At 37.0% G+C, this 15,360-nt stretch overlaps 1 protein-coding gene across 1 annotated transcript in view; it reads left to right on the top strand.

Moving 5' to 3' along the window:
• NEK11 (NIMA related kinase 11) overlaps positions 1–15,360 on the top strand; it is a 346,803-nt gene that overhangs the window by 60,858 nt on the left and 270,585 nt on the right. The window contains exon 3 of the mRNA XM_077130110.1: positions 13,043–13,208. Coding sequence (XP_076986225.1) covers positions 13,043–13,208 — 166 coding nt within the window. The remainder of the gene's footprint in view (positions 1–13,042; positions 13,209–15,360) is intronic.

A 15,360-nucleotide genomic window follows, 5' to 3' on the forward strand; every position in this document is an offset into this window, starting at 1 on the left:
AGGAAACTGTCATCATTTCCAAACCCAGAACCACTTAACATGGCCTCTTCTGCTACTATCAGTTTAGCAAAGCAGATGCCCCATGCCCAGCCCCATGTACATTAGTTCCAGGAGCACCTGATTACTAAATCCTAAACCATGAGGGAAATGTAAATTTTAGACATAGAGGTAGAATTGTAAAGATCTTGCATAGCCACAGAAGACTATAGTATACACGTTATAATTTAACTTAATTTTCATAAAATAAGCCAATTTCATTTCATACTTGTATTTCATTAGTTAATTAATCATTTAAATTAATTACAAAAGTAACTATAACTAGAATAATGTACATTGGTCACTGCCATTGTTTCCAGTACTAGTGTAAGGCAGAAACTCTTCCCCCTTCATATGACCAACCCCTAGAGAGAGGCTTTCCCCACGGTGATTTCCAGGAGACCCACCACTTCCACCCTAGTCCATGCCCTCTTGCCCTCTGAAACCTGTAATCTTGAGATAAACTCCCCTTACCCAACATCCGCCCTCCTCCAGCAGTTGCAACCTTGTATAACCATGGTAGCATTTAAATTTTAAACCTCACCAATGAAAAGCTACCAACTCCCAACTCAGCCCCTGCTTCCAAAACCAACCGGTGGAAATCTGCCAACTTCCTGCTCCCAAGCTAGACAAAGAAAACCTACCGCCTCCCTTTCCATGCTTCCTGCCAACCCACCTATATCAGCTGTACCCCTTCCCTTGCTCAGTGCTGTCACCATCTTAGGCTTCCGCCCGCTTGTGCATAGCATCTCAATAAAGCTCCTTTGATCGAGTTTTGGTCTTTTCTCTTCCCTCCCGTTTGAAAAACCTATAATCTAGAACAATATCTAGTATAGAATAGATGATCAACAAATTATTTGCTGATTAAAGGAATGAACTGAAATGAGTAGGTCTGATAACCAGCATTTTTGGCAAGCACATAGCTCATCTGGACAGAGTAACCCTGAGCCTTAACTGAGCCGAGGGCATCTGTCAGAATGTTTTATAAAGGGAATGGAGAGTTTCAGTTATTTGGAGGAGTTCTTTAGAAAAAATTGAGTAAGAGATCTACAAAATTTGTCTTTATAGGTATTGAGAGATACACTGTCTAACGTGGTCTAAGATTTTTTTTTCATCATAGTAACAGATATACAAAATTCCCATTTGAACCACTTTCAAATATACAATCCATTATTAAAACTTCTCCATTACCTCAAACAGAAATTCTGTACCAATTAAGCATTAACGTCCCATTCTCCACCCCCACTCCAGCCCCTGGCAACTTGTGTTCTAGTCTCTGATTTTATGAATTTGTTTATTCTAATTATTTCAAGTAAGTGAGATAATGTAATATTTGTCCTTTGCATTTGGCTTGCTTCACTCAACATAATGTCTTCAAGGTTCATTCATGTTTTAGCATGGATCAGAACTTCATTCCTTTTTGTAACTGAATAATACTCCATTGTATATATGCCACATTTTCTTTATCCATTCATCAGTTGATAGGTGCTTCCATCTTTTGGCAATTGTGAATAATGCTGCTATGGATATCACTGTGAGAATGTCTGTTTCAGTCCCTACTATCGATTCTTTTAGGTATATACCTGCAAGTGGAATTGCTTGTTGGTAGAAATATTGACTCTAAAGATACTTCTGATAAGGGCTTAGGCAGAAATGATGCACGTGTTATTGCAAACTGGAAGGAAGGCAATCCTTGTTTTAAAGTGACATAGAATCTTCAAAAGTGTATACTGCTGTTGGATGGAAGTTAGAATTTAAAGGTGATAACCTGGGATACTTAGCTGAAATTTCAAAACTAAATTTGGAAAATACAGCGTGGCTGTTCCTTGCAGCTTATAGCAAAATGTGACATGAAAGAGATAAATTGAGAACTGAACTCTTGGGTACAAAGAAACTAGAAATTGATGTTCTGTAAAATTCTGAACTTCCAGAAAGGGGACCCCAGAGAATAGTGCTCCTCATGAGGATTTAACAAAACATGGAACCAGTCAGCTATTTCAGAAAAAGCCAGGATTGGAGATGGAGTTATCCAGGAAGGATTTGTGGAAAGTCCTGTTGTATGGAGGTGATGATCCCTGCCTACTACATAGAAAACCAACTAGCGTGCTGTGGTATCTGTATAAACAGAACCACTGTCAGTCTGGACTAAAAGGGGCAGAAAAGGGACAAATTGGAGGGAAAATAATGTCAGAGGCAGAACCATGTAAGCTAAGGTCTAAAATCAAGAAACCTCAGGCCAGCAGAACAGACCCACCCATGCGCTGGGAGAGGGTGAGTTTGGCCCGAAGGCAGAGGGCAGGAGTTTCAGTGCCCCAGGCCTTGGAGAAGGTAGAGCATATTCCCTGGGGATTGGGGAGAGCCTTGATAACATCACATTGTTCTGCGGGACTTGAGCATGTGCCCCAGAGGTGGCAGAGAGCCTGAGTGTTGCCCAGATGCTTGGAGAGGGTGGAGTTGAGAAAAAGGTGGTATCCCCAGTGTCCTTTAAGGTTGCACTTCTCAACCCAAGGTTGCATTGGAGATAGCCTTGGAAAGGGTGGGATTGCCACTTTCTAAAGCCCCAAGGATAAATGACTCTTAGACTTTGAAATCTGATGGACATTGCCCTGCAGATTTTCAGAATTGTTTGAGTCCAGTGGCTTCTGTGCTCCTTCCAATTTCTCCCTTTGAAAATGGAAATATGTATCCTATGACTGTTCCTCCTTTGTACGTTGGCAGCAGATAACCTGTTCTGAGTTTTACAGGTCCAGAGCCAGAGGAGAATTTTGCCTTAGACTGACCATGCCTGTAGCTGGCTTTGTTAAGATTTTATACTGTTTCTGACTTTGTGTTATATCTGCATTGTTACTGAAATGGTTTAAGGCTTTCTGATATTGTTACAGAATGAATGTATTTTGCATTTGAAAAGAACATGCCTGTTGGGGGTCCAAAGGGTGGAATGTGCTGGTTTGAAACTATTATGTACCCAGAAAAGCCAGTCCTTTAAATCCTCATTCAATATTGCTGGGTGGGATCTTTTTTATTGCTTCCGTGGAGATGTGACCCTCCCAGTTGTGGGTGATAACTTTTGATTAGATGATGTCCATGGAGATGTGTCCACCTATTCAAGGTGGGGTTGCTTATTGGAATCCTTTAAAAGGGAACCTTTTTGGAAAAAGCTTTAGAACCAGCAGAGCCAGGAGAGCCCACACAACCAGAGACCCTTGGAGATGCAGAAGGAGATGACCTCCAGGGAATCCTCATGAAATGAGAAGCTAGCAGAGGAAGCTAGCAGATGTTGCCAGGTGCTTTTCTAGCTGACAGAGGTGTTCTGGACCCATTGGCCTTTCATGAATCAAGGTATCTGTCCCTAGGTGCCTTGATTTGGACATTTTCATAACCTTTGAATTGTAACTTATAACTTAATCCCCTTTGTTAAAGCCGATTCATTTCTGGTATATTATATTCCAGCAGGATTGGCATACTGAAACAGTTCCTATGCTAGATAAGCCCTGAAACCAGTTTCTCTAACTATGTTAACTAGTTGTATCCCTCTACCCCATAATGTTGACATACCTTTTCAAGATGAAAAAGTTAGAATGGTCATTACCCAAATATCCGTGAAGGTTGGGAGAAGGATCAAATGAGAGTGAGAAGTTGTAACAGGGAAGATAGGATTTAACGAATGGTTCTGATACTCATTATATTAATATTTCTTGTTAGTCTCTAGTGTATTAGAACAGCTAGAAGGAAATACCTGAATTTATGGAACTGTAACCCATACCATACTTTGAAATTTGCTCTAAAACTACTTGTTAAACTGTTCTTTGAAGTTTAGCAATTTTCTGTATATATGTTAAACAATAAAAGATGTTTAAATAAAATAAAATAAAAAAAGACACAGATTAGCAGAATGGATAAAAAGCACAATTCAACTATATGTTGTTTACAAGACAGTCTCCTTAGACCCAAAGGCACAAACAAGTTGAAAGTGAAAGTGGAAGTATGGAAAAAATATTCCATGCAATACAAGAAAAAAATAGATAAATTTGACATTATCAAAGTTAAAAACTTTGGTGCATCAAAGGGCTTTATTAAATAAGTAAAAAGACAACCTACAGAATCAGGGAAAATATTTGGAAACTACGTATCTCATAAGTGTTAATATCCAAGATCTATATAGTACTCATACAACTCAACAACCGAAAGACAAACAACCCCATTCTAAAAATATTAGTCTTGAGTACCATTTCCCCAAGAAAGATAAACACATGGGCAATAAACACATGAAAATATACTTAGCTATTAGGGAAATGCAAATCAAAACCACAATGATTTATCATTTCATATTCATTAGAATGACTACTGTTTAAAAAAATGAAAAATAACATGTGTTGGAAAGGATGTGGAGAAATAGGAATCCTTGTATATTGTTGGTGGGAATGTGAAACAGTGCAGCTGCTGCTGTGGAAAACAGCTTGGCAGTTCCTTGGAAAGTTAAGCATAGAATTATCATATGACCCAGTGTTTTAGTTTGCTAATGATGCTGGAATATGACATACCGGAAACAGAAAGGCTTTTAAACGGGAATTTATTAAGTTGCAAGTTTACAGTTCTAAGACCATGAAAATGCCAAATTAAGGCATCAAGAGGGAGATACCTTGACTCTGAAGAAAGGCCACTGGTCTGCTGCATGGGAAGGTACATGGTAACCTCTGCCGGTCCCTTGCTTCTAGGCTCCATTGCTCTCAGCCGTCTGTTTCCAGTGGCCTTCTCTCTGAGCATCTGTGGGTCCATGCTTGCTTCTCCAGGGATACCTCTCTGAGCTGTCTGTGCCCTTGGGTCTCCTCTCAGCATCTCTGGGGTATCTCTCTCCCTCTGTGTTCTTTACTTGGTTTCATCTCTCTGCTCTCTGTATCAGCTCTGAACTCTCTGTTTTCTGTCTTTTATTCTTTTCATACAGGAATCCAGTAAAAGGATGAAGACTCACCTTGAATTAGGTGGGTCACATCTCCATGGAAATGAATAAAAGGTCCCACCCAACAATAATAAAGATCTGCCCTCACAAGAATGGATTAGAAGAACATGGCTTTTCTGGGGTATATAACGGTTTCAAACCAGCACAGGAACAATCTGGAAGTTTTAAGTTTCTGAAAAATAAACTTTGTGAGTGAAACTTTTATAGAACCTCAAATAGATCCTAGGGATTCTTTAGGGTTTTCAGGAATACTGTTGGTTGGGACTTGGCATACCATGGCAATTAGCAAATCTAGCTGAAGCTTGCATAAGAATAACTTGCAGAATAACCTCTTGACTCTATTTGAAATCTCTGGATACTTTATTTTGCTACATTTCTTTTCCCCCTTTTTTGTCAGGAAGGTATTTTTGATACCATAATGCCAGGGCCTGGCTTATCCCTGGAAGTCATGTCCCACCTTAGGGGGAAGGTAATATGTCTAAGTGCAGAGTTTGGCCTAAGAGAGAGAGGCCACAGTTGAGCAAAAACAGAGGTTCTCTGGAAATGATTCTTAAGCAAAATTATACATAATTTAGTTTCTTAAAATTATACATAGACTTAAATTTCATAAGAGGAAGAACTTGAGCAAGAAGGGTGTTAGTCTTTTCGGAATGTTTGATAAATTTCCCCTGTGAAGCCATCTTGCCCTGGGCTTTTGTTTGTAGGAAGGTTTTTGATGACTGAATTTCTTTACTTTAATTGGTTTGTTGAGGATTTCTAGTTCTTCTCATGTCAGTGTGGGATGTTCATGTGTTCCTAGGAAATTGTCCATTTCCTTTAAGATGTCAAGTTGGTTTATGTACAATTGTTCATAAACTTCTTCAGCATCCGTAGAAATGATCCCACTCTCATTTCTGATTTTATTTTTTTCTTTTCTCTTTTTGAATTTGTCAGTCTAAGTTAGGGTTTGTCAATCTTGTTAATCTTCTCAAAGAAACAACTTTTGGTTTTGTTGCTTCTCTCTATTTAGTCTTTTTTTGTTTGTTATCCAGTTCATTTATTTCTGCTTTAACCTTTGTTATTTATTTTCTTCTACTTGTTTTAGGGTTAGTTTGATGTTCTTTCTCTAACTTCTCCAGTTTTTCAGAGCTATAAATTTTCTGATTGGTGCCACTATCACTGTACCCCATAGGTGTTTTTTTTTAATTATAGCTTTTCTGCCTTTATTGTCACATAATCAATACAAAACATTTTATATGAAAAGGTAACGAAAATTGTATTTTATACATAAACTACATCAAAATTTAATTAACTGGGAATTATAATTACTGTCAAAATTTATAATAAAATTCTTATAATTACTAACTCTCTAAAATAAAAGTACACTTCTTTGAAAAGTATTCTAATCTATTGTGTACAAGTTGCTAAGTGGAGAGAAAAATAAAATTCTGTATTGAAGAAGTTTTTAATACAAATAAGAATAAGAGAGAATAGTTCTTTGGGTGAAGCATACAAAGACATGTTTGTGGATTTAGTCATGAAGAAAACGTACCAGAATTGAATACCAAGTAAATACTTCAACCTCTGCAGGTAAGTTTAATAATTGGAGCAAAATGAAATCAATTAGGAAAAGGTATATGTAGAAGATGCCTTACATAGAATAATTTATCCTTTCCATGTTGACTGTTTTAACAGGGTTTAAAACGAGTAGTTATTCTTCAGTCTTCTGAATTAAAATTGTTCATATGGCTATAAAGTCTGGAAACACAGATCAAATACATAATAAATAGTTTACTGATAATACATGCTATGTTCAATGTGTGTTCCTCACTAACAATTCAAACTTCAATAAGTGGTCAAAATTACAATGAACAATGTACAATAAAGCAGCATTTCCATCAATCCTTGTATATACATCTACAATACATTGTCTTGGATGGTTTTGTCTCTAATCTTTACTGAAAAAACTTGTGCCTTTAGCATACCTGAGAAGAAGTAATCAGGGAGTTCAATCTATTAAAAATATATATTTTGTATATTTTCCCAGACTTTTTGACTACCTGTATTTTATTTTTTGTGAGTCACCTATTGTAAATCTTATAAACATTTTTACCATTTGTATATACCAAGAAAAAAAGAGAGCATCAATTATGAGATAATGGAGAAAACAGTAAGAAAAATATATCTTCTTGGTTTTCAAATAATTCTATACCAAAACATTTTACTGAAAATAAAGTGATTATTAATCTATATATAAAAGATTCTCTGAATGATTTTGAGTCTATATTACAAATTTTGCTTTAAAATAGATTTAAATTTAAAACAGGTCCTACGATAACCAGGCACTCCAGAACACAATGTGGAGGTACAACAATTATGTAATGATGCCTTACTGCTCTAAGGGGATAAAGATCTTTTACAAATATAGAAAGAAATTACATCTTTCTACAATGCTAACTCTAAGATCTATTTTCCTTTATGGGCTACAAAATTATTGTCAGTTTCATATACTTTCACTTTATAATGAACTCCCACAGGAAGAAATTTCTGAAAGCCTCCTCGGGCCTCATGTGGAGGTATCTGAGCTCCTAGCTGTGCAGAAGGAGTATGCCCCTCAGTTGCTGATATCTGTGTTGGTGCCTACAGTTTGCTATCCCTACAGTGCACCATGATGTCATTTGAGCCCCTGCCATGTTCAGAGCCTGTGCTTGTGATCAGGGATGGTGAGAGATAGACAAGATGAATCCAAGAGTTCTAGTCCCCAGACGAGCTGAGATCAGGGAATTAATTGTTAAAAACAATAAGCAGCTCATAGATTAAGATATATGAAGGTGACCCATAAAATAATTTTGTCTTTTTCTCTGACCACAGACCTTAAAATGTTTTTTTAATTTCTAAGGGAATGAGCAGCCTGGAGGCTACATTTCCAAAAGCACCATTCAGTACAGCACCACTGAAGTGGCCCATTGCCACTGACTGCAGGGCCACCCTGTTTCTGATGACATCTGCATCAGAATTACAGAGGCCCTGTGCCTTCACACAGCTCATGTCCAAGTCAATCTTTGGTGGGTGCATCTATAACTGGGAGATGTTCGGTGTGGTTTTTTGGTTGTTTATTTGTCTTGGAAAGACAGGATTCACAGCACAGGGATCTACTACAATGCAGAGAAGCTGTCTAAAGATGCTGGGCAACCGCAAACAATAGGTATCAGCAATAGGAATGTCTCATGAAAATAGTAACAGGCAAGTTGTGTAAATTGGCTTCTACTATTTAAAAAATATGTGTAGCAAAAAGATTGGAAGGAAATATATAAAAATCTTAATTATAAATGACAATCATAGAGTGATTATCTCTATGGTGAACTATGGGTAATGGTTTATGTTTTCAGAATTTTCTATAATGAAACTATATTTTCTCGTGAATTAGGAGAAAATGAGAGGTTACTATTTAAGACAAGACAATTAAATAAAATCATTGCTGCCCTCCTAGATGGGTAAAAAAAAATCTCCTGAACAGATTTAACAGTCCCCCTTTGTTAACTAGGTAAATGCTGAAACAAACAAACAAAAAATTAGGCAAGCAAGCAAACAAACAAGACATTATTCACTTGTCTAAGCTGAGGCTAAAGTCTATTTTCTGTCCTCTGTGGATGCAGTGAGCTACTGACCACGTGACAGAGTCAGAGCATCTTGAACCACAAAGGCCTCAGACATCGTTTACCCAACTTCCCAGCATTTGTCTTAATGTCATGAATGAAAATATACAAACATATATATACTCATAGTCATACTCATTTATTTGTTTAATAGCTGCCTTCCCCAGTAGCCACAAGAGCAGGGACCAAAAATCCCCAGTACTGTATAGATACATAGAGGGTGTTTATTAAACATGTCTTCAATAAATGAACGTTGATGATTATATTGCAAGGAAAAGGATAGTTTAACCCTAGATAGTTAATTCTAAACTAGCTGCAAAGCCTTTCAGTTCCCCCAGCTATCTGCCCCTCATGACTGCACAGGTCCTTCTGCTGCTGTCTATACTTCATGGGAATGTAGGAGATTCCAGAGCTGTCTTAGGTCTTTCTTCATCTCTTAACACCTGGCTGATGTCAAAGGAAAAATCACACTGGAAGATGTGAAAGAAAGCAAGGATGACTTTATTCTTAGCTGCCGTGCTAGGGAAGAAAGAGTAGAATTCAACTCTGTTGAAACAAAGGACAGCAAGCTTTTTAGGGGCTGAGTGTGGGTTGTAGGATGGTGGAAGATTTGAATACTGAAATGGGTGAGTGATTTACTGTGGTTGCAATTAGGACTACTTCATTTGGAATGTCTTTCTAAGGCCAGCTGAAGTCTATAAGGGCTGAAGAGAAGAGGAAGACAAGGAACTACCTAGCTAGGAAACTGTCAGGCACCTGGATTGTGTAAGTCCCTGTAGTTTATGTCACCATTTTCCTGAGGCAGTATATGCTACTGCCTGAAAGAGGAAAATGTGAAAGGATACATGGATATTTCGCAAGAAAATAGCCCGTAGTTAATTTATCAGAAGTATATCATCTGCCCCATGAAAGATGAACCAATTTCAAAGAAACGACATTAACCAACATTATTCAGAATTTTTGAAGTCATTCTCCAAAGTCTTTCTCAGTTCACTACTGATTCTAGAAAGAAAGATGCATGCACTTTGGGAAAGAGGGCAGGGAGTTTGCAAAAATTAGTGTCTGCAGAGAAGCCTGTGTCATAAAGTTTCTCTTGGACAGTTGAGGATAATATCTGTCATGTTATTTGGGTATGGGTGACAATCAGAGTCACTGAGCAGGTGACAAGCTGTCCTTGACTTGGTAAGTTTCCATGGCTAACTTTGTTGATATGAATGTCATATTTAGTGATACACAGTGAGAGTTCCCCTGTCAGTTCAGTGACATGATTTCAGGAAAGGAAGGTGGAACGTCTCTGTGTCAGCAAGAGATAATTATAATAGATCCACCTATCTTAATAGCCCTACCTTGGTCTACTAAGCTATGGGCAAATAGGATTTCATGCTTTATCATCAGGCTGCCAAATGAGGCTCAGGTAACTATATAAAATCACATGCTCTGTTACACAATAGTTGATGTGTGTAAGGAAAAATGAGTATCTTAGAGCTTTTTATGTTCCTTCACAGCAAGAGAATATTGCAAGTTTGTAGAATGCTTTATATTTTCCTGTTTAACCACTGTGACTTTGACAACTGCATGCTAGCTGGGGCACAGTAAATTACTGAAAAAGTACTATGAAGATGTTACTGAACTTTGCCTGCTGCTTTGTAATCTTCAAACGATACAGAAAAACATAGCTGCGTCATTTCAAACTCATTTTTGTATACTAACAGTCTGAGATGTCATTCTTAATAATGTCAGATCATTTTTTTTAACCAAATTCTTGTTAGGACACTTTCTGTAGAATGTGTTACAAAGCAAGCACTTCTCTAGAATCCCCTTCATTATTAAGTAAGGATCTAATAGGATATAAAATAGTTACGAAAAATAATATGAAAGTACACTTTTGGGGAAGGGAACCAAATGTCCCAACTTTCTAAATTAGTCATATTTAAAGATTCCTGTAAATGACATGAGGCTCTGGGTGTCAAGCTGTCTTTCCAAATGTGAATGACCTGCTCTTTGGAAAGAACAGCCAATGCCTGTGTTTTGGTTTCTTTTGGAGGTGGGATGAGTTTAAAAAAAAAAAGGAAATTTTAATGAAGAAAATTTTAAATGAGTTGAGTGTAAAAGTTCAAGTGCTAGGAAAACTGATTTTCAAATGATGGTCATGCTGGAGTAGTAGAAGGTTTTCTTTGTGAGATTTCTGAGAATAGAAACGACACAGATTTTATTGGTCAGGAAAAAAAAAGTCAGTTGTCACTAACCCAGCACCAGAGTAATATAAGGATACTTTCTAGATTTTTCTCCTTATGATAAAGGAAAAAATATTCGTCTTAAGGCTCCTGGGACAGATTGCCTAACTTAGAATGTAATGCAATTTTGTGCCCTAGGTTCACACTGAGAAATGGGTTTGGGGGGGAAACTGCACAGTAGTGTGCTGGCTGCAGTATCAGTGCATCCAGACCCTGCATTTGAAAAAAAGAAACAAGCTCTACCTATGGTATTACACGGGGAACTTACTATTTATCCACGGTAAAACATCTGGAGGGACATGCCTGTTTGAATTAATGAAAAGTTTCCAGTAATATCATGTTCTTAAGATGGTAGGAGCCCCAACATACAATGTGATTTGGACACTGGTACTTGGTGAAATAGAGGAAATAACTTTAAAATGACATGACATAAGTAACACGTTTACATCAACCTTAAAACATATCATTGTACATTTTCTCTAATCTTTTGATGCACAGCTAACATCTAATATCCTCTGGTTGCTTTCCCTTCCTTTTTTGCATAAACTACACCCATACTTCATTGACTAAGATTTTCAGGTTTACCATCTTTAAAGTAGAATGAGAATTTAGCAATCTGAATTCAGGGTACTAGATTTTTATAGTACTATAAAAATCAACCTTTTAGAGATCTTTTGCCTTGTACTTATTTGATGACAATTTTTTTTTGTGTGTGACTTGTCATCATCAGGAGTTTGGTAAGCATTCAACTTAATTTTCCTAGCAAAGATAATTTACATTCAGTCTTCATCAGTTTACATCATATTAAGTAATGAATTTATGATAATGAGCACAGCATAAATGTAAACAGGTGTGAGAATAAGCATGTTGACTTGGGTAAGTGCATATCTCACCTAGAGGGAGTAGAAGTTCATGGGCACGCCTGAGGCATTCCACATGCCAAGGGCAGCCATGGGCATCTCTTAAAAAGGGACTGGAGAACATTGATTAATCTATGAGTTGGCTCAGGGGACCTTAATTAAGAAAGTTTCTATTATAAGTACATTTTCATTATGCATAGGTACTAACTCCTAAAGAGCATTTTCCCAAAGTGTTTTTTAGCAGAGATCCTGCAGAACTTGCCTTAATGAACTGCCAAAGCTTACTTATAATCAGTAGTTTGTCTGCACACATAATTGGTGTGCTAAAATGCTTTTCCTAGCAATTTAGTTTACACTATGGTTCCATAATTGGTTTGTTCGTAAGACTATTTTTTTTTTAGATGGGAAAGATAATGTTTGGTCCACATTGAGTTATCAAAGTTTTAGATTTGGAAATTAAATTAATGATTTGGAGATTTAATGAGCTGTTGTTTCATTTATATATGCCAGAGACCCCAAAAACCTCTATCAATTTTTAAAATTAAATTTTTGCTCTCAAATACTGGTAGCAATACAGTCTAATATGCCAAGGATAGTTTCAAAAGAAAAATAAAAAGGTATTGATCTATTGCCATTAAGTTGAGAGATTTGGAAAATTTTACAGATGAGAGACAGAGCAAGAAAGTACATGTGTATGTTTATATATGTGTGTGTATATTTATATATTTATATACACACACAGAGGCAGAGAGAGAAATGCAGAGAAGTAGAGAGAGAGATCCAGAAATTGAAAGAGAGAGAAAGAAAAAGAGAGAGTAAGACTGATTCAGAGAGACTGAGGTAGAGATTGAGAGAGAGAGAGAGAGAGAGAGAGAGAGAGTGGCGGGGGCCATAGGGTGGGGGGAGAGACCAAGACTAAAATAGAGAAATAGAGAAGAGACAGAGAAAAACAGATAAGAAGAGAGATAGAACACACAGATGGAAAGAGACAGACTCAGCAACACCGTGCGAGAGACAGAGAAAGAGGAAAAACAAGAGCCACCCCCACACTATTGCTTGAGCATAATTCCATCTCTGCCCTTTTGACCAAAATTGCAGATGAGAGAGGTGTGGGGCTCAGAGGCCTTGAGGAAGCTGTGCCACTGACTGTTTTAGGCTCAGGGCCATCAAGAGACACAGGGTCATAACAGGTGATCCCAGACCAGTGAGTAGATTACAGTCTGGGCATTAATTAGGTGACCCTGCATCACCTATTCCAAACTGTTAAATGTGTTTTCTGATTGTAACTGTATTTAAAAATATATATTTTTTTGACTGCAGAAAGGTACTGAAGGAAATTTCTGTTGGAGACCTAAATCCAAATGAGACTGTGCAGGCCAGTTTGGAAGCCCAGCTCCTTTCCAAGCTGGACCACCCAGCCATTGTCAAATTCCATGCAAGCTTTGTGGAGCAAGATAATTTCTGTATAATCACGGAATACTGTGAGGTGAGACTCTCCTTCTCTTGTGGAAATCTATTTTTTTTATGCCTATATATATGTATATATAAACACACACACATATATACATACATATATATGTCTATATATTTCTAAAATCATCACAATCGGCTTTTTTTCTTTTTTGTGAAAAATAACATATATACAAAAAAAAAAAACAGTAAATGTCAAAGTCCATTGCAATAACTTGTAGGAATCTTAATAAAAATGTGTTCCATGGTAAAAAAAAAAAGCCTTCTGTAAAGAGAAATCACAGAAGTTCAATTATCAATTCACCAGCTGAACCAAAAAAATCTGGGATCTCAGGTATATCTTACAGCTAAGAAGTTCATCTCTAGGTAATTTGCAAACTTGCTTCTAATGAAGGTTTTTTTTCCCCTTCAGTCAGAATGAATATCTTATAAGGAGGAATTTGCTGCAGAAAAATGCTTCAATTTTTTTTGGCTCCCAAACCTCCCACAATGGCCCAGTGGATATTTAAATATTTTAGCAGAGGCGTGGATGGGGTAGAGCTACATCTCCTGAGTTCTGGGTTCTAGCTCTACAGCTCATTTTCCCTAATATGCATGGAAGTCCTCCATTTTTTATTCATTTATGATATTTACAATTTTCTCTGCCCCCCACCCACCGCATGTTCTTTCTGAGTAGTGGCTGTGAGTTTTACTGAGCCCCAAGTGAGCATGAAACCGCTTGGAAAGGTATAAGAAAGAGGAATTGACTATGCACAGTTAGTATGGATCTGTTTACTTCTGAGAGGCTAAGTAGAGGGGTTGGGTTAGACAGAGTCCATGAAGTTGACCTTGCTTTAAAAGTATCCCCCAGAATACTCTGGGAGCTAGAGTTAGCCAGATGCACCATGGGAGAGTTTGGTATCATTCACACTTTAGAATGAATTTACTCAGCTCATTACCTGGGTGTTGTTGGGGTGCAAAAGAGATGATGCTGAGAAGAAAGAGGACGGTTTTTAGAATAGAAGGCAGACTTGTTTGGATAAAAAAATTTGGACAACCAGATACAACCTGAAGGTGTTCTGTGTTTGAGGGATAGAAAAGAAGCAGGAGAACAGGAAGTTGGGAGGAGTAGAGAGAGCCACAAAGACCAACATTGCTGCTTTATGGATTATCCCAAATGAAACCAGTAGCCAACTTAAAATATCTGGGTGATTTTGATATATTCTATGTTTCAGTAGCTCACCTTCAGCTCAGTCTCCCCAGCTTAGTCTTTCAGCCTTGCTGGGTATTCCCCTATCTGTCTTGCCCCTCCTTTACTTAAAAAGTGAAAAAAAAATTCCAGTTACTTGGATGTTGACTTTTTCATGCATCCAAAGGATTGTTAAGAAAAATCAATGAGACGATGAGATGTGCAAAGCAGTGATACTGATCGGCCACACTGGCAGATATGCAAGAACCCTTGTAGAACTATCGTATTTTGGAAACAATGGACTCCTTATGCTTATGATTAGTACAGCTACCTCTTGCTTCTTTTTGGCAAATGAAATTTTCAAAGACTATTTCCAGGCCTTAAAAATATTTTTAACTGTAATCAGTACTGTTCAATAGAACTTTCTATGATGATGGAAATGTTCTATGTCTGTGCTGACCAATACGGAAGCCACTAGTCACACATGATTCTTTTTTTTTTTTTTTAGAAAATCCACATTTTATTTTTATTCCACAATGCCAGTAGATTTTAATTTTCCATTTGCTCTGTTCATTTGAATTTTATTTTACTCTGTTCATGTTTTCCTTTATACCATTTACTTTTCCCTCCTAAAATAATTTTTACTGTTCATCTCTTTACATTTTCCTGAGCAGACGTCTTGACAATCAAAATAAAAATACTGCATGGGATAACAAAGTTATCAAAATTAATTTTTGTGGGTTTTTTTTGACAATAAAGAGAACAGATTTTTAATTGAAAAAATTTTTTTTATTAATTAAAGAAATAAAAAGAAATTAACCCAACATTTAGAAATCATTCCATTCTACATATGCAATCAGTAATTCTTAACATCATCACATAGATGCATGATCATCATTTCTTAGTACATTTGCATCGATTTAGGAAAAGAACTAGCAAAACAACAGAAAAAGATATAGAATGTTAATATAGAGAAAAAATAATAATAATAGTAAAAAAA

This window comes from Tamandua tetradactyla, chromosome 15 (assembly GCF_023851605.1).
Source record: "Tamandua tetradactyla isolate mTamTet1 chromosome 15, mTamTet1.pri, whole genome shotgun sequence".
Classification (NCBI taxonomy): domain Eukaryota; kingdom Metazoa; phylum Chordata; class Mammalia; order Pilosa; family Myrmecophagidae; genus Tamandua; species Tamandua tetradactyla.